Source organism: Schistocerca gregaria, unplaced genomic scaffold (genome assembly GCF_023897955.1).
Source record: "Schistocerca gregaria isolate iqSchGreg1 unplaced genomic scaffold, iqSchGreg1.2 ptg000180l, whole genome shotgun sequence".
Lineage (NCBI taxonomy): Eukaryota > Metazoa > Arthropoda > Insecta > Orthoptera > Acrididae > Schistocerca > Schistocerca gregaria.
In genome coordinates, this window is record NW_026061730.1 from 2,372,501 (window position 1) to 2,393,692 (window position 21,192).

At 46.4% G+C, this 21,192-nt stretch overlaps 1 protein-coding gene and 5 non-coding genes across 6 annotated transcripts in view; 1 reads left to right on the top strand and 5 right to left on the bottom strand.

The window, feature by feature from the left end:
- Positions 1–97: 97 nt before the first annotated feature.
- Trnak-cuu (transfer RNA lysine (anticodon CUU)) lies at positions 98–170 on the bottom strand. The gene has a single exon. It is a non-coding gene; the product is annotated as a tRNA-Lys (tRNA).
- Positions 171–622: 452 nt separating this feature from the next.
- Positions 623–695, bottom strand: Trnar-ucg (transfer RNA arginine (anticodon UCG)). The gene has a single exon. It is a non-coding gene; the product is annotated as a tRNA-Arg (tRNA).
- A 1,426-nt stretch (positions 696–2,121) lies between these two features.
- On the bottom strand, positions 2,122–2,194 carry Trnar-ucg (transfer RNA arginine (anticodon UCG)). Its single transcript has one exon. It is a non-coding gene; the product is annotated as a tRNA-Arg (tRNA).
- Positions 2,195–3,118: 924 nt separating this feature from the next.
- On the bottom strand, positions 3,119–3,191 carry Trnak-cuu (transfer RNA lysine (anticodon CUU)). Its single transcript has one exon. It is a non-coding gene; the product is annotated as a tRNA-Lys (tRNA).
- A 452-nt stretch (positions 3,192–3,643) lies between these two features.
- Trnar-ucg (transfer RNA arginine (anticodon UCG)) lies at positions 3,644–3,716 on the bottom strand. The gene has a single exon. It is a non-coding gene; the product is annotated as a tRNA-Arg (tRNA).
- Positions 3,717–8,460: 4,744 nt separating this feature from the next.
- Positions 8,461–21,192, top strand: part of LOC126302892 (uncharacterized) — a 223,198-nt gene continuing 210,466 nt past the window's right edge. The window contains exon 1 of the mRNA XM_049991748.1: positions 8,461–8,946. Coding sequence (XP_049847705.1) covers positions 8,461–8,946 — 486 coding nt within the window. The remainder of the gene's footprint in view (positions 8,947–21,192) is intronic.

The window sequence follows — 21,192 nt, forward strand, 5'->3', positions numbered from 1 at the left end:
GATGGAGACGTAGGCAAATTTTAAAGTTGCTATTTCCATTACATCACGTTAATCAGAAAATCGGTTATTTACATCTGCAGCGGAAAAAATTCCGTTCCGCCCAGCGTAGGGCTTGAACCCACGATCCTGTGAATAAGAGTCTCATGCTCTACCGCCTGAGCTAGCCGTGCTGCCTCGTAGGATACCTGCTGGGCAGAAGATCACACAGTAATCGTTTGGGTTGGGTGGTCCCATACAGAATCTCTCCATGCTTCCTAATGTTTTCCTAACGTCACACTCGTCACGTACTTCACTTTTATTTCATAATCATTTCTGAGAGGTAAAGGAATTGCATGACAATCTGCAGAGCTAGCGGCGTCAAAATTAACACACATACTTGATGTGACTCAAAAGCCGAACGAGTTACTTTCCGACGTTGTTTTAGATGTGCAAGTGCCAGTCACACCTCGCGGTGAGGCCACTCTGCCGTTCATTTCGCTAGTTAACACCTGTCTTGTTGTGTGTGTTTCAAGCTCAAGACCATCTCCAAGCACAAAATGCTCAACGGCAACATTCAGACGGTTTCGTACTGCTTAATTGCTACATTAAAAAGATATGTTTCTTTTTCAGAAATGGAAAAACACGACCGTGACAGGATTCGAACCTGCAATCTTCGGATCCGAAGTCCGACGCCTTATCCATTAGGCCACACGGTCACTGACGACCAAGTATAACTTATATACGACTCATTTCGAAACGCTCACACCCCCTGAGGAATTGTGTTTTCGTTCCACACAGCCGCTGCCCCTTACTCTTCCCCACCCATTCGTTACATTCAACCTCTTACGAGACCGACCAAACATAGACAGGAAAACAAGACCACACACTTGGCGCATTCGGAATCGATGGCAGGGTGTTCCTCGCCGCATTTGCTACGATGGCCATTTGCTACTTCTGCAGAAGCGGCGGCGACGACGACGACGACCGCGAGAGGCTCTGAGATTTGTGAGAAATACATCTATAAAATGTAATTCAGACTGCCTCGTCTCACCTAATGCTATACCGCTTTGGCAAATGCTTTATCTGCGCCATTCGCCTTAATCACATCTGAGAGTAATTCTTAATAATACGCCTGTCGCTAATTGTTCCTCATCACAGATACTGCTTTCTATACGGCCACGATGCGCAACTGATTTCCAAGATTCGTCTTCCTCCTGTGAGGATGGAACTCACGACCCCTGGTTTACTAGACCAATGCTCTACCACTGAGCTAAACATGCGCCGCCTAGCGGCACTTTTGCGTACTTCGTCCGTACGGTCGTCTGCATCATCAGACTTCAGCTGACAACACTTCATATTTTCGACTAATATTAGCAGCTATGGCTACCCATTACTGCTTGGCTACACATCTGACACGTAGCCGATATTCTCTCCAAACAAAACCACCTGCACTTCAGAACATGACTTTCACACATGTCTACAAAATCACCTTCACCTTCAAATACAGTTTTCTTGCGACTGATGGAGACGTAGGCAAATTTTAAAGTTGCTATTTCCATTACATCACGTTAATCAGAAAATCGGTTATTTACATCTGCAGCGGAAAAAATTCCGTTCCGCCCAGCGCAGGGCTTGAACCCACGATCCTGTGAATAAGAGTCTCAGGCTCTACCGACTGAGCTAGCCGTGCTGCCTCGTTGGATACCTGCTGGGCAGCAGATCACACAGTAATCGTTTGGGTTGGGTGGTCCCATACAGAATCTCTCCATGCTTCCTAATGTTTTCCTAACGCCACACTCGTCACGTACTTCACTTTTATTTCATAATCATTTCTGAGAGGTAAAGGAATTGCATGACAATCTGCAGAGCTAGCGGCGTCAAAATTAACACACATACTTGATGTGACTCAAAAGCCGAACGAGTTACTTTCCGACGTTGTTTTAGATGTGCAAGTGCCAGTCACACCTCGCGGTGAGGCCACTCTGCCGTTCATTTCGCTAGTTAACACCTGTCTTGTTGTGTGTGTTACAAGCTCAAGACCATCTCCAAGCACAAAATGCTCAACGGCAACATTCAGACGGTTTCGTACTGCTCAATTGCTACATTAAAAAGATACGTTTCTTTTTCAGAAATGGAAAAACACGACCGTGACAGGATTCGAACCTGCAATCTTCGGATCCGAAGTCCGACGCCTTATCCATTAGGCCACACGGTCACTGACGACCAAGTATAACTTATATACGACTCATTTCGAAACGCTCACACCCCCTGAGGAATTGTGTTTTCGTTCCACACAGCCGCTGCCCCTTACTCTTCCCCACCCATTCGTTACATTCAACCTCTTACGAGACCGACCAAACATAGACAGGAAAACAAGACCACACACTTGGCGCATTCGGAATCGATGGCAGGGTGTTCCTCGCCGCATTTGCTACGATGGCCATTTGCTACTCCTGCAGAAGCGGCGGCGGCGGTGGCGACGACGACGACGACGACGACGACGACGACCGCGAGAGGCTCTGAGATTTGTGAGAAATACATCTATAAAATGTAATTCAGACTGCCTCGTCCAACCTTATGCCGCACCGCTTTGGCAAATGCTTTATCTGCGCCATTCGCCTTAATCACATCTGAGAGTAATTCTTAATAATACTCCTGTCGCTAATTGTTCCTCATCACAGATACTGTTTGCTATACGGCCACGATGCGCAACTGATTTCCAAAATTCGTCTTCCTCCTGTGAGGATGGAACTCACAACCTCTGGTTTACTAGACCAATGCTCTACCATTGAGCTAAACAGGCGCCGCCTAGCGGCACTTTTGCGTACTTCGTCCGTACGGTCGTCTGAATCATCAGACTTCAGCTGACAACACTTCATATTTTCGACTAATATTTGCAGCTATGGCGACCCATTCCTGCTTGGCTACACATCTGACACGTAGCCGTGTTCTCTCCAACCAAAACCACTTGCACTTCAGAACATGACTTTCACACATGTCTACAAAATCACCTTCACTTCAAATACAGTTTTCTTGCGACTGATGGAGACATAGGCAAATTTTAAAGTTGCTGTTTCCATTACATCACGTTAATCAGAAAATCGGTAATTTACATCTGCAGCGGACAAAAATTCCTTTTCGCCCAGCGTAGGGCTCGAACCCACGACCCTATGAATAAGAGTCTCATGCTCTACCGACTGAGCTAGCCGTGCTGCCTCGTTGCATATCTGCTTTGCAGCAGATCACACAGTACTCGTTTGGGTTGGTTGGTCCCATACAGAATCTCTCCATGGTGCCTAATGTTTTCCTAACGTCACACTCGTCACGTACTTCACTTTTATATCATATTCACTTCTGAGAGGTAAAGGAATTGCATGAAAATCTGCAGAGCTAGCGGCGTCAAAATTAACACACACACTTGATGTGACTCAAAAGCCGAACGAGTTACTTTCCGACGTTGTTTTAGATGTGCAAGTGCCAGTCAAAACTCGCGGTGAGGGCACTCTGCCCACCATTTCGCTAGTTAACACCGGTCATGTTGTGTGTGTTTCAGGTTCAAGACCATCTCCAAGTACAAAATGGTCAACAGCAACATTCAGACGGTTTCGTACTGCTCAATTGCTACATTGAAACGGTATGTTTCTTTTTCAGAACTGGAAAAACACGACCGTGACAGGATTCGAACCTGCAATCTTCGGATCCGAAGACCCACGCCTTATCCATTAGGCCACACGGTCACTGACGACTAAGTATAACTTATATATGACTCATTTCGAAACGCTCACACCCCCTGAGGAATTGTGTTTTCGTTCCACACAGCCGCTGCCCCTTACTCTTTCCCATCCATTCGTTACATTCAACCTCTTACGAGACCGACCAAACATAGACAGGAAAACAAGACCACACACTTTGTGCATTCGGAATCGATGGCAGGGTGTCCCTCGCCGCATTTGCTACGATGGCCATTTGCTACTTCTGCAGAAGCGGCGGCGGCGACGACGACGACGACGACGATGACGACGACGACGACCGCGAGAGGCTCTGAGATTTGTGAGAAATACATCTATAAAATGTAATTCAGACTGCCTCGTCCCACCTTATGCCGTACCGCTTTGGCAAATGCTTTATCTGCGCCATTCGCCTTAATCACATCTGAGAGTAATTCTTGATAATACGCCTGTCGCTAATTGTTCGTCATCACAGATACTGTTTGCTATACGTCCACGATGCGCAACTGATTTCCAAAATTCGTCTTCCTCCTGTGAGGATGGAACTCACGACCCCTGGTTTACTAGACCAATGCTCTACCGCTTTTTTTTTTCTTTTTATCTGCGCCATTCGCCTTAATCACATCTGAGCGTAATTCTTAATAAAACGCTTCTCGCTAATTGTTCGTCATCACAGATACTGTTTGCTATACGGCCACGACGCGCAACTGATTTCCAAAATTCGTCTTCCTCCTCTGAGGATGGGAACTCATGACCCCTGGTTTACTAGACCAGTGCTCTACCACTTTTTTTTTTGTATTACTTGATATGCCATTGTTTAAAATTTAGGGCTGACACTCAGATTCAGGCCTGCGGAAACAAAGCGGGCAGGGGTCGAAACCTGAGGCCTGGCCACGATGACTCCACCGTCCTGTTTCCGAATGGCACCTGTACTACGGCGTCGTACTTTCCCCTACTGTCGCTGTTCTTGGTCTCACGTTTGTTTTTCTTGTTCGTCCTAAATATCCACGAAAACGTCAGTCCAGGTTTAGAAAAGTAGTTTACAGAAAGGTGGCAAATCCAGAAACAGTATATAGGAAATCGGCTAACACAGGCGACCTTAGCCAACACCCTCCCTTTCAAATGTCAGGCTAAGCATATTTGCAAAATCTTCACGGAGTCCTGGCATGCGCAATCGGTTCCAGTAAGCAGTAAGAATGTACTGTCGAAACGTAAGGTGTTCATCCTCTTCATGACAACTAATAACAAAATGTACGAAGTGTCCAAGCAACCACATAACGGTATTGAGCTTCGTTCGCGGATAAAAGGAAGAATCGGGCCGTACGATGATGTCAATGGTGTAAGCGATTTCAGCAGTCCTAGTGACAAAAGCCAGTTGTTTCCTGAGCCAAATCCAATTAGCAAGGTGCCCACTGCAGGTGAATCGATGCTCAAGTGTGTCCTGGAGACCACACCGAGTGCAGTTTTCCGTGTCAGAAAGACCAATACGGTGCAGTCGTACGTTGGTGGGGACCAAACCATTAACTACCCTACACCACGTGGACGCCACAGCCATAGTGTGGATCGGCAGACTAACATTCCTCCAGACGTTCTTCCAGGACACTGATGGAGACGCCAGTTCGATTGGATTGGGACCGGCCAGCCCCTCCCAACGGGCAATCAAGCTCTTGGTCGTTGGCACCGGTCGTCGCAAGAAGACGTCACCGAGGTAACTAACCGCAATATAAAATTCCCGGACGTGTTTCAACTTAAAATTGAGGCGACCGACGTCGACAGGTGGAGCAAGGCTCTTGGGATTCACAACAGTAAAAAGTCTGGATGTAATTGAAGTATTTCTTGCGTAACAATTAGAGTCGTACGGCGGACGTACAAGGCAGATGCCTTGCGAGTAATGTCAGTGAGGCCCAAGCCTCCGGAGATACGCGGTTTCGTCATAACCTCGTAACGCAACTTGAATAGATGACCCTTCCATATAAACCTGCTAGACAATTGGCGCAACCTTTTCGCCACCATAATGGGAAGTGGGAACAGCTGAGCAACATAATAGGCTTTACATAACACGTATGTCTCTAAAATTCTGATTTTTTGCAAAATGGTAGCAGAGCGCTGCTCATGGACCATCAGAGCCCCCTGTATCTTCTCGGTGACAGATTTCCAATTAAGAGCCGCCATTTTTATGGGACACCGATCAATGCTAATCCCCAATGACGTATGGCGATCGACAAAAGTGGCCCAAGGGACATCAGCATCGCGAAACCCTCGAAAATCAAGGAACTTAACATTTACCCTGATTGAGACGCGCTCCAGAGACACAACAGTATGCATCAACTGCCCCTTTCAACAATGTGATATCATCACGTTGACGGAGGAGAACAACGACATCGTCCGCGTACGCCTTAACAGTGAGCTTCCGACCAGAGAGGGTCATACCCTGAAGCTTGAAAGCAAGAGTCCGAAGCAGCGGGTCCAGGGACAATATGAATAGAGACATAGAGAACGGACTACCCTGAGGTACCCCTCGGCGGATAGCAAAGGGCGGCGTCAGCTGACCATTGACTGACACCCGAGCAGTTATTCCCCAATACAAATTACCAAGAACACCACGTGATGAAAGCGTTAAAACCAATTGTATCTAAAACACGATTTAAAAACACATGACTGACGTGATCAAAAGCCTTGTAAAAATCGAGGAAAGCAAAGGCACAATGAACGTTTGTAACCGCCGCAACCGAGACAACATCCCGATATTCGGCTACTGGGATCAGAATAGATCTACCAGGAAAACAACATTGATGTGCACCAATCACACCCCGAAGCAGAGAAGACAATCGACTATTGAGCGCTCTAGCAGCTGTCTTGTAATCAAAGTTCAGCAATGTGAGCGGACGAAGATTGCCAGCAGATAAACGACCAGTGGACTTCGGAAATAAAACAATTTTCCCTACTTTCAAATCGGCTGGCACATCCATCCCCCTGACAATCTCATTTAAAATCTGCGTAAAAGTGCCACCCAAAAGAGGCCAAAAACGGAGATAAAATTCTTTAGGCAGGCCGTCTGGACCCGGTGATTTACCGGACGGAGAGCGAGCAATAAAATCGAAAACATCATCTACCTGGAACTCCCGGAGAAAGTCGCCGTTCGCGTCAGGCGTGATCGTCGCAGGAAGATCCTCAAGGACATCATCAGAAAGTGACGCACCAGAATCGTCGGCAGAATAGAGACTAGCGTAATACTGATGAAGAGCACGCGTCATATCCTCCTGTGCAATAAGCTGTCGTCCATCATCCACCATAAGAGAAGAGATGAAGGTGCGACGACGTCGAGTCTGATGCCGCAGCAGGTGGTACAAAGAACCCAGTTCACCTTCAACAAGAGAGTGAGGTTTCGACTTTACTTGCAGACCATCCAACTGTCATCGTTTGAGGGTCAAGAGCTTTGCTTTAATACGACGAACATCATGGATCCGCAGAGGAGAAGGACCCGCCGCGTCATACAGTTCACGCAGGACAGAGTAGTAAAATTCATACGTGTTCTTAAAATCGCGCGCCCTTGCGGCACAGTAAAAAATCAAAGACTGACGAATCATGGGCTTGGCAAACGCAGTCCACCAAACGAGCAAGGAGGGGTAACGCGGGACAGAGCGAAGACATCGCTCCCACACGGCACTTACAACTTCATCAATGGCACTGTCGGCAAGGTGGGAAACATTTAACATCCACTGGGAACGATAAAGTTTTGCTGGTTGGTGACTAAGGTTTACAGTTGCAGTAAAAGCACAATGGTCAGAAAAACTAGTAGGAATAACACCGACAGAAAGAATGTTATCACATAAAAAATCAGAGAAGTAGAATCTGTCGAGTCTACTGCATGAGGACGCGGTAAAATACGTAAATTTCACCAGGGTTGGATATTTGTGTTCCCAAACATCACGCAGGTGCATCGTACGAACCAAGTCATGTAAATCTCGGCAATAATTAAAATTGGGGGACTGGTCTTCAGGGCGTAAAACACAATTAAAATCGCCTCCGAGCAGGAGACTCCGAGGACTCTTGCGCAAAAGATAAATAAGCTCTTCCTTATAAAAGCGCGATCGAGCCACAGTGCGACCCGAACCAGAGGGGGCATACAAAACAACTAGGCAGAGATCAAAAAGACGACAACCAATCCCACTGCCAGAGTCAAGGAATTCAATGTCAGTAACAGGAATACCTTCTCGAAAGAAAAGAGCAGTTCCTGTTGAATTTTCCGGTGCGACATTAAAAACAGTTTGAAATCCAGGTAGAGAGAGATCAGAAAACAATACTTCCTGCAAAAATAGTATGTCTGCACAGGAGTCGTAGAGAAACTGCCGCAAAGAGGCAATGCGAACGTCGGACTCAATACGGTTAACATTTAAGGTAAGAAAGGTGTATGCTTGAACCATGGAGAGAAGAGCGAGGGAAGAAATCACCTACACCGACGCATCAACATCACAGTCCATAGCAGGGGAGACGGAGGCATCCGAGGGAGGGGGACTGCTACCCCCTTCCGCGGATCCCTTACGTTTCGGTCTTTTACGAACAGCATTGACGTTCGGCTGAACGCGCAACTTGCGTCGGCTGACGGGCAAGGAAGCGGGAGCCGCCGGTGACGTAGGAGGGTCAAGTTCTGTATCCGACAACAGCCGCGCCGGTCCACAGTCAGGGTCCGGGGTCGCGGGGGAAACATCCGACGAAACGGACTGGTCTACACCAATACTAGCTTCCGGCAAACATGGACTACACGGAGGCGAAACGTGAGCAGGATGCTCCGAAGCTGCTAAGTTGGAAGGAAGCGGAGCAGCTCCGCTGGCAGAGGTGTGGGGCAGCGAAGCAGGAAGTTGTTGCGGCTCAACTTGTTGTGACAACGAAGTCGGTTCGGAAGGCGGCGCCAACAGGCCCGACCGACGAGCCGACTCGAGAGAAGCCGCGTCGGAAGCCGGAGGGGCGTCAGCAGCCGCTACCGGAACAGCTACTTCTGGGGAACAGGGAGCATCTACACTACTCTGTGGCTCGGAGGATGTCGGTCTCTCGGAGTGGGGCATCTCGGGGAGATGCTCATCCGTACTATTTCCATCTTGTGCGCGACGCCGTTTATTATTCAAAAGCGGCACACCCACCTGAGGAACAGACGGAACAACATCAGATTTGGCACGCAAAGGAGGAAATTCTGTGTCAGGGGCGTGCAAAACCTGCGGCGGGGCGCTACTACCACTGGACTGTTCGACACTTTTTTTTTCACTTGCTGCTTTATATTTAATGACCCACCGCCTAATTTCTTATGGTGGGTCTTATATAGCCTCTTGGCCGCTGTGGCTGGGTCCGGGGTCCGGAGTGGCTGATTGTGCCATCACCCCGGCTCCCGTCCCCACCCACACCGTTGCCCGTGTCCCGCCACGTGGAGGCGGGCTTTGTATGGTTCTTATCTTTTTTTTGTTATTGTGCAGCATATTAAAATCTTAAAACTAATATAAAATATAAAATAAGTAGGATACAGACAGACAGACAAGTATACGAAAGAATTAAGAAAATAATAATACAAAAACTTAATAATTAATAGGATGTTTGGAAGAAGTAGAGAAAAGGGAAAGGAATAGGGAAAGGAATGGTGTAGTATGGGCCCGTCACCTGGTTGTGGGCGGCGTCCAGGGTCTTGGAATGATCCTCAAGTCGCTGGACGTCGCTCACCATTCCTTCTAATGTCTGCCATTCTAAGTACTTACTTAACTATGGAAGGTTGAGGTACATTAGCCAACTAACCCTCCAAGTCTAGTCTGCAAAGCTACCTTGTGATGAATAACAAATAATGCCCAGCTTTTTGATCTGGCTCAGAAGTTATTGGTGGAAAGTTGTTATGGTAATGGTAATAGAGGTGAGATGGAATGTGGCTGTTTATTTCGGGCTTGCATGGCTCCTAATAAAGACTGTTCGGTTGTTAGCACCTCCCGGCCCCGCCGACAACACGGCCTGAACGGTGGTTTTCCCCGATCTACAAGATGTATCTGTCGGGTTGGGCTCAGTCAAGAGGAACCACAATTAAGATCCTTCCATCCAGGCCGTGCGCTGCCTCTTACCAGAAGGCGTAGGTCCCTTGAAGGGGTGCCTAGCTTTAAGCTCATGTTAGACATGGAGGTACTATTAACTATATACATATTTACATTTAGGTGCAATCAGTTTTCCACAATTTCTGTGACATATGCACCATTTGTCGGTCTTTCGGGAAAAGTCTTTGAGGCCACTTTACTTGACACTATGGGTCATACGCGCTGGACGCCTCAATATCTGTGTTGGTGCCTTGGTCTGCATCTGTGTCTTCTTCTTCTTCACTCGATGTATCAGTAATGTCTGTGATCCCCTGGGCATCCTGTTGTCTGGTTGTGCCGACTTGCCTTCTATATGGTCTGTTGCGTAAATATTCAACATGTTGAATCTTTGAGATTTCGTCAGTCAGTGTATTAAGTTCAGTCCACCTTTCAGGATCGCGTACTATGGCATGTAGTTCATTTTGTGTGTTCAAGTGGTCTACGGGTACTGTGTGTCTTGTGATCGTGCGTTGTCCGCAGAAAAAGACGATGTGTTCAGGGGAACCTTCTTCCCCGCATGTGCATCTATTAGTCTGCTGCAGACTCACGCGGTTCAGGTGCGTGGGATAGGGGCCGTGTCCTGTGATGGAGTGTACCATACCGCGGCTGGGATCGATATGTTTCAGTTTTAGTCTTTCCCGGATGTCAGGGAAGAAGTTGTATACTCGGCGGCCCTTATCGCTGTTGTCCCACTCGCTCTGCCAGGTATCCACTCGCCATGTTTTAAGTTAGCGTGTTGACTCAATCGGTACACCAGTGATCTGCCGAATCTGGTCTATTCTCCCCATCCTAAGCCAGTACATTGCTGCACGGTACCTGATTGTGATGTCTATTGGGAAGATTCCCATGACCACACATAGTGCATCAATTGACGTTGTGTTGAAGGCCCCAGTTAATCGAAGTAAAACACTTCTTTGTCCTGTACGTACGATGGTTCTGTTGGTTGAGAGACTCAATCTGTGGGCCCATGTACTGGCAGCAAAGCATAGTACTGACTCGAAGAGAGCACAATGGTATGTTCGTGTGACTGACAGGGGTAGTCTAAATTGTTCCGAATTTAGCCTTGCCAGTTTGTGTAGTAGCTTTTCTGCTTTGTTTGTGCATATTCGCATGTGTTCGTGGAAGTTCAAACGTTCGTCAATGTATACTCCTAGATAGCGTGTAACCGCGAGTCTTTTTATGTTTGTGTCCCCTATTTTGACTGTTGGGGTCCTGCGTAGGATGCCCTTTAACAGTGTGTATGTTTTTTGGTTTCTGCTATCTTTAGTTTGTTCTTAGCACACCATTTGGTTATTGTATGAAGTGTTCCATTGGCTCTTTCTTCTAGCTGGGCCCGGTTATTTGCTGATACAACCACGAGTAGATCGTCAGCATAGGCGACAACTCCATCTGTCAAAGTGTGCTCCTCTAGTAACTGTAGGAACGGTTCAATCACTATGTCCCAGAAGATGGGGCCGCAGATCGACCCTTGTGGACAGCCTTTTGTAATACGTTTGATTACTTTCTGATTGTCCATGTGCCAAACGACTGTCCTGTCTTTGCAATAGTCGATGAAGCTATTGTACAGGGATTCCGGCACCTGCAGGTGTCTGAGCCTCTTGAACAAGGCCGGCCACCACAGGTTATCGAAAGCACCTGATATATCTATCATAATGGCAAGTGTGTATTTGTTAGGTGTGTTATGTACTATTTAGAGTGCTCTGTTTATTGCGTCGTCTATAGATTTCCCTTCCCTGAAGCCGTATTGGTGTGGTGTTAGTCCCCATAGTGTTCTATGTGCTCGTAGTCGTTTACAAAGTAGTTTCTCTTGTATTTTACCCAGTGTGTTGATGAGGCATATTGGACTGTATGACTTGGGATCTGAGGGGTCTTTGTCTGGGGCTTTTTTGATGATGACCGCCTTCGAGGACTTCCACACTGCAGGCACTCGACCCAGCCTTAATGCGTCGTTTAGCAATGTTGTGAGATATGGGGTGATCTGCGGTGCAATTTGTTTTAGTACCTCAGAGTGGATACCGTCTGGTCCTGGCGCCTTTTTGTTTTTTAGTTCTGAAATCGCTATCGCGACTTCTTCCTGTGCAAAAGGACAGACGACAGTTGGTGTAATGTATGCTGTGTCGAGTTCGCGTCTCAGTGCTGCTTGTTCTGGTGTGTCAGTGTCAGCGATGTCATCAGGCAGGAGTTTGCTTAGCAGGAACTCCGCTGTGCGTCTCCAGCCCTTAGTCATCGCGCCGTCTTCCTGTCGCAGCGTTCCCAGAACCAGTGGGCTCTTTACTTTTTCTGTCACTATTTTGTATGGTTCCCCCCAAATGTTTAGTTGTGTTTGTGCTGCTACATGGCTGTTCCAGTGGTCTTTCCTGGTCTTATTCAGCTCGAGTTTGTACCTGTCCTTGGCAAGCCGGTAGTCGTGTAGTCGTACTTATCATTCTCTGTCTGAGATTGCTCGTTGATAAAGCTTACGCTTACGTTTTGAGTCCTGTTTGAGTCGCGTTAATTGTGTGGTCCATGGAATGTTTTGGTGTTTTGTCTTGCTTTGTGTAGGTATGCAGGTGTTCTGTATTTTTGTGATGATGTCCGTCAGCATGTGTGCTCGGAAGTCAACGCTACCGGTGACGTCGTGCAATGTGTGCTCATGTATTGTTCGTCTGACCCTATTCCAATCCGTTTTGTTAAATAACAGTCTTTTGGGTTGTGTGACTGAGTTGATGTTGGATGTACCATTTAAGGTTAGTGTGATGATGTTGTGGTCGCTAGCTGTGATCTGATCATGTACAGTCCAGTCTCGTACATGGTTAATGGCAGCATTGTTGGCGATGGTAATGTCTATGTTTGATGTGTAGCCGTTGTGTCCGGTGTAAGTCGGGTGGTGTCCTTCTTCGTTGAGTATGTGGAGTCCATTTTCATTAATGATGTCGTTTATGATTCTGCCTCTGTCGTCAGTTCTGTCTGAATGCCACAGGGTGGATCTGGCATTTATGTCTGCACAGATAAGTAGTTTCTTGTTGCCAGCATAATTTGCAAGATCTCTAATGAGGTCTGCATATGGTATAATGCTGTGACAGAATTGGGCGTACAGCGACGCGATGATCCACGTATCCCCCTTGTGCGTGACTTCGACTGTAGCTAGGTGTTCAGAACAGAGTTCTGTGATTTTCACCGGGTATATTCCTTTGTTTAGAATTGTGACGGATGCCTTGCAGCCCGCCCCCTCCGCAACTGTCACCGCGCCTGGAGGGAGATTAGGGATTTGACCTATTCTGGTATATGGCTCCTGTAAACACAGAATATCACTTCTTAGTTCACGTAGGGCTTGTGGGAGCTCCGAGTTGACGAGTATACTCCGCATAGCATTAAGCTGTGCTAACAGCAGTTCGGGTGTTTAACAGTGGCGTAGCACTTGCTGCCAGTTTGACTATAATCGAAGTATGTTCTCCCATGAGCCCTAACGTGATCCTTATATAGCTTATCTAGGTCGAATGGCTCCTCCCTGCGCGCGCACACCTGCATGAGCAGATTAAGCAGGCTGTCAGGATCCGTCGGAATGTTTTCTGTTTTGAGAATGAGTCTGTCGGTTTGCTCCGATGTACGAAAACAGACCGAATCTCCATATGGATGTAGGGTGCGAATAAGCATCCGTTGTGCCGTCTCTAATATGTCCCTCTTTTCTAGCCTACTTAATTTTACATTTAGGTCTAACTTATCGTATTTAAAACTAGTGGTGGTGGTGGCGTGTGTTGACGTGCCCGCTGCCGTGTCGTGCCGTGGTGGTGTAGTGGAGTCGTTGTGCGCCTCTGCGAGAAGCGCTGGATGGGTGCCCATGTTGGTCGTTGCGGGGGATTCCAATGGCGTTGACGTTGCGGTTGTTGATTTGGGAACTGAGGGTGTGTTTACACCACTGGGGGGAATCACTATTTTGACACAAGGTGTTGGAACAGCCGGCAATTGCCGCGGTTGGTCGTCACACGCTTTCACTTTTTTAACTCTCTTAGGCTGTTTAGGTTTATTACGTGGGTTTAGTTTCTTGAAGGCTGTGATTATTTTTGTGTGTTTTTTGTGTGTTTCATTTGTGCTATCTTGTTGCGTTTTAGATGTGTTGGGTGAGTGTACCTTAGTTCTAATTCGGTCTGACACGAGTTGGTTCTCAAAGGTCTGCTCTTCGTCATTATTTGCATCGGTCGTATCAGCTTTGAGTATGATATGCGCACTGTCAGCTTTAGTTGCGGTTGTTGCCCCGACTTTATGCGTGTCATTTGCGGTGTCGGTCAGTGCTGTGGCCTGTCCAAGATTGGCATTGGGATTTGGTGGATCATTTTTGTGTACGCTACAATCTCTGGCGTAGGGGCAGTGATATACGTCATCTTCTTCCTCTGCCGATGAGTAAGTGTGAGTTATTATTCGTTTGGATTGAATGCAGCCTGGGGTGTCTGATTTGTCTGTGTCTTTCGTTTGAGTTCCAGTTTCGCTGGCTTGCATAACGGTAGGGTTCAAAGTCTCACCTAAAACGAACTTAACTGGTTTGATATATCCTTCGCATTTCGTGGTATCGTATGTGCGTCGTTGCGTTGGAGTAGAAGGGCCTCGTTGGGTCGTTGGTGGTGTTGTTTTGCATGGTTGCTCTGGTTGGTCATATGTGTTGTAGCATCCTGATCTGTCAGTGTCGGAGTATGGGGTTACCATGTCTAATCTTAGTAGTTCGTCTTCAAGTTCGTCTATCCTGTTAATGAGGGTCGTCTAAAACGTCATCCAGTACCTTATCTGTCTTTTAATTAGTTTGGCGGGTTCTGGTACTATTTGTCCTGTCAATGTGAGATCGTCAATGTATTCGGTAACTGCGTGAAGGCTGTCTTCCAGGTTTGTACTGTTCATCAAGCCTGGGATGTATCCATTGTTGGGGTAGTCGTCTGGTAACAGTTTTTGCCTCTTACGCCAGAGTATTGCACGTAGGTGGTTTCGGTTTTTTGTCGAAGGTGACTTGTATGACTTCGTTTTAGCAGGGTGTGATTTGTGGAGCAGGTCAGTTGACGCGGGGGGGTGTTCAGTTGCCATAGTCAGTGCTGTCAATTAGTCTGTCAAGCAGCTGTTTGTAGGTCTGGCAGACCCCACCCCTACTCTTATTGCAAATTCTGTTTCTATTCCTACAGGGAATACAATCGATGGGTTCTGATGCACGGCACTCTGCGCGTTTGTGACCCTTCTTGCAACACCTTGAACAGGTCGCACTTGTGTCTGCGCAAGCTTTGGTTGTGTGGCCTAGGTCACAACAATTGTAACACTGGCTTACGGAGGTAAAGCCTTTGACGGTCAATGATTGAAAGTCTATGTACACCCTTCCTTTTTTAGTGAGATACTAATAAATTCTGGGTGTAACCTCCAACACCTGATGGTTATATCCCTTTCCTTTTGGACCTGTGCGGAATCTGATTTTGACGTCTCTGTCAAATTCGTCTTTTGTGAGATCGTCGCTGAGGTTCTGCTCGTACAGACACTCCAGAAATTCTCTATCTGAGATAGTGTCTGTAACTCGGTGGACTATCACCAAAGGTTGCCGTTTTCTAGGCCCTTAACACACAATGTTCTATATGTCTTTCGTCTTTTCTATGATTTTACGGCAGTCATCCTGTGTTGCTGCTTCGACAATAACGGCTGTCTTCGTGTTTCTTATCGATTTTATATGTAAGTTATCACGTCTTGGGGTTATTTTTTGTGTCAGTGTTTGTTGTACTGTTTTTGTGTCTTGATTGTTTGTTGATTTTATGAACAATGTTGTTGCCTGTTTGGCTTTGGCCGCCTCAATGCGTTTATGTTCTTTGGGTGCGGTGGATAGAGCTGCAGCATATGTTAATGTTTTGGCCTGTTGCTGCGCTTGTTCAGTGACTTTCCCTGTCAGTTCCCTGATCTGGTCTCTAAGTTCCTGATTTATTTCAACAAGCTTGGAGTTGTCCTCCTCTCGTTTATTAACCTGTTCGGTGAGTGTCTTAATGCGTAGGTCCTTTACTGGATCTGCTGAGTAATGCAATTCTCGCAGTAGATCTTTATTCTGTTCTTGCAGCAGTTCGACCTTGGCTTCTGCTGACGTAAGTTGAAATGCCAACGGGAATATTTTATTCCGTATTGTGTTCAGTACACTACTAGACACGTGTTTAGCCTTCAGTTCCGCTGCAATGTCATTCAGTAGCTCGTCAATTGCAGCGATCTTTTGGCTCGGCGACATGACGGCATATTCGTGAATACCAGACGCCATGCCTATTTGCGACACTTTGTTACTGATGTTTGCCCTGCCAGGTGGCCCTCTTGTCGATGTCGGTGTGGTGCATGCACCACTAAGTTGTCGTACTCGATCCAGGGTTGCGTGTTTATGTGGTGACTACTCGGTTGCCGCAAGGGCGCTACACTGTTACATGGCCGGCGGTCTCCCAGGAATCGCTCTCAGCGTACACAGTTTGAGGCATTACTCCCATGGAGGAAAGTCTGCATGGTGCCCGTTGTATTAAATCCCGCTGCAATTTCTGTGTTTCATAAATACTCTGAAAGTCCACAGATTACAGAATGCCTCCAGATGTGCTTCGGAAACTACTACTGGTCACCCAGGAATCGATCAAAGCGTAGACAGTTTGAGACATTACTCCCATGGAGAAAGGTCCGCATGGTACCTGTTTTATTCAATCCTGACGCATTTCCCGTGTTCCATCAAAACTCTAAACGTCCACAGATTACAGGAAGCCTCCAGATGTGCTACGAAAACTACTACTGGTCTCCCAGGAATCGATCAAATCGTAGACAATTTGAGACATTATTCCGTATGAGAAAAGTCCGCATTGTGAATGTGGTATTTAATACCGATTCAATTTCTGTGTTTCATCAACATTCTGAAGGTTCACACATTACAGGAAGCCTCCAGATGTGACTCGAAAACTACTACTGGTCTCCCAGGAATGGATCAAAGCGTAGAGAGTTAGAGACATTACATCCATGGAGAAAAGTCGCATAGTGCCTGTTGTATTGAATCCCGATGCAATTCCTGTGTTTCATCAACACTCTGGAGGTCCACAGATTACAGGATGCCTCCGGATGTGCTTCGCAAACTACTACTGGTCTCCCAGGAATCTCTCTAAGCGTATACAGTTTGAGACATTACTCCCATGGAGAAAAGTCCGCATGGTGCCTGTTGTATTCAATCCCGATGCAATTTCTGTGTTTAATAAACACTCTGAAGGTCCACAAATTACAGAATGCCTCCAGATTCGCTTCGGTAACTACTACTGGTCTCCCAGGAATCGAAAAGAGTGGGGGCAGTTTGAGACATTACTCCAATGGAGAAAATTCCGCATGGTGCCTGTTGTATTCAATCCGGATGCAATTTCTGAGTTTCATCAATTCTCTGAACGTCCACAGATTACAGGAAGAGACCAGATGTGCTTCGGATACTACTACTGGTCTCCGAGGGATGGATAAAAGCGTAGACAATATGAGATCTTACGCCCATTGTGAAAAGTCCACATGTTACCTGTTGTATTCAATCCCGATGCAATTTCTGTGTTTCATCAACACTCTGAAGTTCCACAGATTACAGATTGCCTCCAGATGTATTTCGGAAGCTACTACTGGTCACCCTGGAATCGATCAAAGCGTAGACAGTTTGAGACATTACTCCCATGGAGAAAAGTCCTTATGGTGAATCTTGTATTGAATCCCGATGCCATTTCTGTGTTTCACCAACACCCTGAAGGTCCACAGATTAGAGAATTCCTCCAGATGTGCTTCGGAAACTACTACTGGTCTTCCAGGATTCGATCAAAGCGTTGACAGATTCAGACATTACTCCCATAGAGAAAAGTCCGCATGGTGCCTGCTGTATTCAATCCTGATGCAATTTCTGTGTTTCATCCAATTTCTGAAAGTCCACAGATTGCAGAATGCCTCCAGATGGGCTTCGGAAACTACTACTGGTCTCCCAGAAATCGATCAAAGCGTAGACAGTTTGAGACATTACTCCCATGGAGAGAAATCAGCATGGTGCCTGTTGTATTCAATCAAGATGCAATTTCTGTGTTTCATCAACACCCTGAAGGTCCACAGATTAGAGAATGCCTCCAGATGTGCTACGGACACTACTACTGGTCTCCCAGGAGTCGATCAAATCGTAGACAGTTTTAGACATTACTCCCATGGAGAAAAGTCAGCATGGTGACTGTTGTATTCAAACACGATGCAAATTCTGTGTTTCATCAACACTCTGAATGTGCAGAGGTTACAGAATGCCTCCAGAAGTGTTTCGGAAACTGCTACCGGTCTCCCAGGAATCGATCAAAGCGTAGACAGATTCAGACATAAGTCCTATGGAGAAAAGTCCGCATGGTGCCTGTTGTATTGAATCCCGATGCAATTTCTGTGTTTAATCAACACTCTGAAGGTCCACAGTTTACAGAATGCCTCCAGATTTGCTTTGGACTCTACTACTGGTCTCCCAGGAGTCGATCAAAGCGTAGACAGTTTGAGACATTACTCCCATGGAGAGAAATCCGCATGGTGCCTGTTGTATTCAATCCCGATGCATTTTCTGTGTTACGTCAACACTCTGAAAGTCCACAGATTACAGAATGCCTCCAGATGTGTTTCGGAAACTACTACTAGTCTCCCAGGAATCGATCAAAGCGTAGACAGTTTGAGACATTACTCCCATGGAGAGAAATCCGCATGGTGCATCTTGTATTCAATCCCGATGGAATTTCTGTGTTTCATAAACACCCTGAAGGTCCACAGATTACATAATGCCTCCAGATGTGCTTCGGAAACTACTAATAGTCTCCCAGGAATCGATCAAAGGGTAGACAGTTTGAGGCATTACACCCATGGAGAGAAATACGCATGGTGCCTGTTGTATTCAATCCCGATGCAATTTCTGTGTTTCATCAACACTCTGAAGGTCCACAGATCACAGAATGTATCCAGATTTGCTTCGGAAACTATTACTTTAATCGATCAATGCGTGGACAGTTTGAGATATTAGTCCCATGGAGTGAAATTCGCATGGTGCCGTTGTATTCAATTCCAATGCAATTTCTATGTTTCATATACACTCTGATAGTCCACAGATTACAGAATGCCTCCAGATGTGCTTTGGAAACTACTACTGGTCTCCCAGGAGTCGATCAAATCGTAGACAGTTTTAGACATTACTCCCATGGAGAAAAGTCAGCATGGTGACTGTTGTATTCAAACACGATGCAAATTCTGTGTTTCATCAACACTCTGAATGTGCAGAGGTTACAGAATGCCTCCAGAAGTGTTTCGGAAACTGCTACCGGTCTCCCAGGAATCGATCAAAGCGTAGACAGATTCAGACATAAGTCCTATGGAGAAAAGTCCGCATGGTGCCTGTTGTATTGAATCCCGATGCAATTTCTGTGTTTAATCAACACTCTGAAGGTCCACAGTTTACAGAATGCCTCCAGATTTGCTTTGGAAACTACTACTGGTCTCCCAGGAGTCGATCAAAGCGTAGACAGTTTGAGACATTACTCCCATGGAGAGAAATCCGCATGGTGCCTGTTGTATTCAATCCCGATGCATTTTCTGTGTTACGTCAACACTCTGAAAGTCCACAGATTACAGAATGCCTCCAGATGTGTTTCGGAAACTACTACTAGTCTCCCAGGAATCGATCAAAGCGTAGACAGTTTGAGACATTACTCCCATGGAGAGAAATCCGCATGGTGCATCTTGTATTCAATCCCGATGGAATTTCTGTGTTTCATAAACACTCTGAAGGTCCACAGATTACATAATGCCTCCAGATGTGCTTCGGAAACTACTAATAGTCTCCCAGGAATCGATCAAAGGGTAGACAGTTTGAGACATTACTCCCATGGAGAGAAATCAGCATGGTGCCTGTTGTATTCAATCAAGATGCAATTTCTGTGTTTCATCAACACCCTGAAGGTCCACAGATTAGAGAATGCCTCCAGATGTGCTACGGACACTACTACTGGTCTCCCAGGAGTCGATCAAATCGTAGACAGTTTTAGACATTACTCCCATGGAGAAAAGTCAGCATGGTGACTGTTGTATTCAAACACGATGTAAATTCTGTGTTTCATCAACATTCTGAAGGTTCACAGATTACAGGAAGCCTCCAGATTTGCTTCGGAAACTGCTACTGGTCTCCCAGGAATCGACCAAAGCGTAGGCAGTTTGAGACATTACTCCCATGGTGAAAAGTCCGCATGGTTCCTGTTGTACTCAATCCCGATGCAATTTCTGTGTTTCATCAACAATCTGAAGGTCAACAGATTACAGATTGCCTCCAAATGTGTTTCGGAAGCTACTACGGGTCTCCCATGAATCGATCAAAGCGTAGAAAGTTTGAGACGTTACTCCCACGGAGAGAGTCTGCATGATGCCTTTTGTATTCAATCCCGATGCAATTACTGTGTTTCATCAACATTCTGAAGGTTCACAGATTATAGGAAGCCTATTGATGTGCTTCGGAAACTACCACTGGTCTCCCAGGAATCGATCAAAGCGTAGACAGTTTGAGACAGTACTCCCATGGAGAGAAGTCCGCATGGTGCCTGTTGTATACAATCCTGATGCTATTTCTGTGTTTAACCAACACTCTCAAGGTCCACAGATTACAGAATGAGTCGAGATTTGCTTCGGAAACTACTACTGGTCTCCGAGGAATCGATCAAAGCGTAGACAGTTTGAGACATTACTCCCATGGAGAAAAGACCGCATGGTGCCTGTTGTATTCAATCACGATGCAATTTCTGTGTTTCACCAACACTCTGGAGGTCTACAGATTACAGGAAGCATCCAGATGTGTTTCGGAAAATACTAGTGGTCTCCCAGGAATCGCTCTAAGCGTACACAGTTTGTGACATTCCTCCCATGGAGAAAAGTCTGCATGGTGCCCGTTGTATTGAATCCCGATGCAATTTCTCTGCTTCATCAACACTCTGAAAGTCCACAGATTACAGAATGCCTCCAGACTTGCTTCGGAATCTACCACTGGTCTCCGAGGAATCGATCAAAGCGTAGACAGTTTGAGATATTACGCCCATAGAGAAAAGACCGCATGGTGCCTGTTGTATTCAATCCCGATGCAATTTATGTGTCTCATCAACACTCTGGAGGTCCACAGATTACAGGAAGCCTCCAGATGTGCTTCGGAAGCTACTACAGGTCTCCAATGAATCGATCAAAACGTAGACAGTTTGAGATATTACTTCCATGGAGAGAAGTCCGCATGGCGGCTGTTGTATTCAATCCCGATGCAATTTCTGCGATTCATCAACACTCTGAAGGTCCACAGATTACAGAATGCCTCCAGATGTGCTTAGGAAACTTCTACTGGTCTCCCAGGAATCGATCATAGGGTAGAG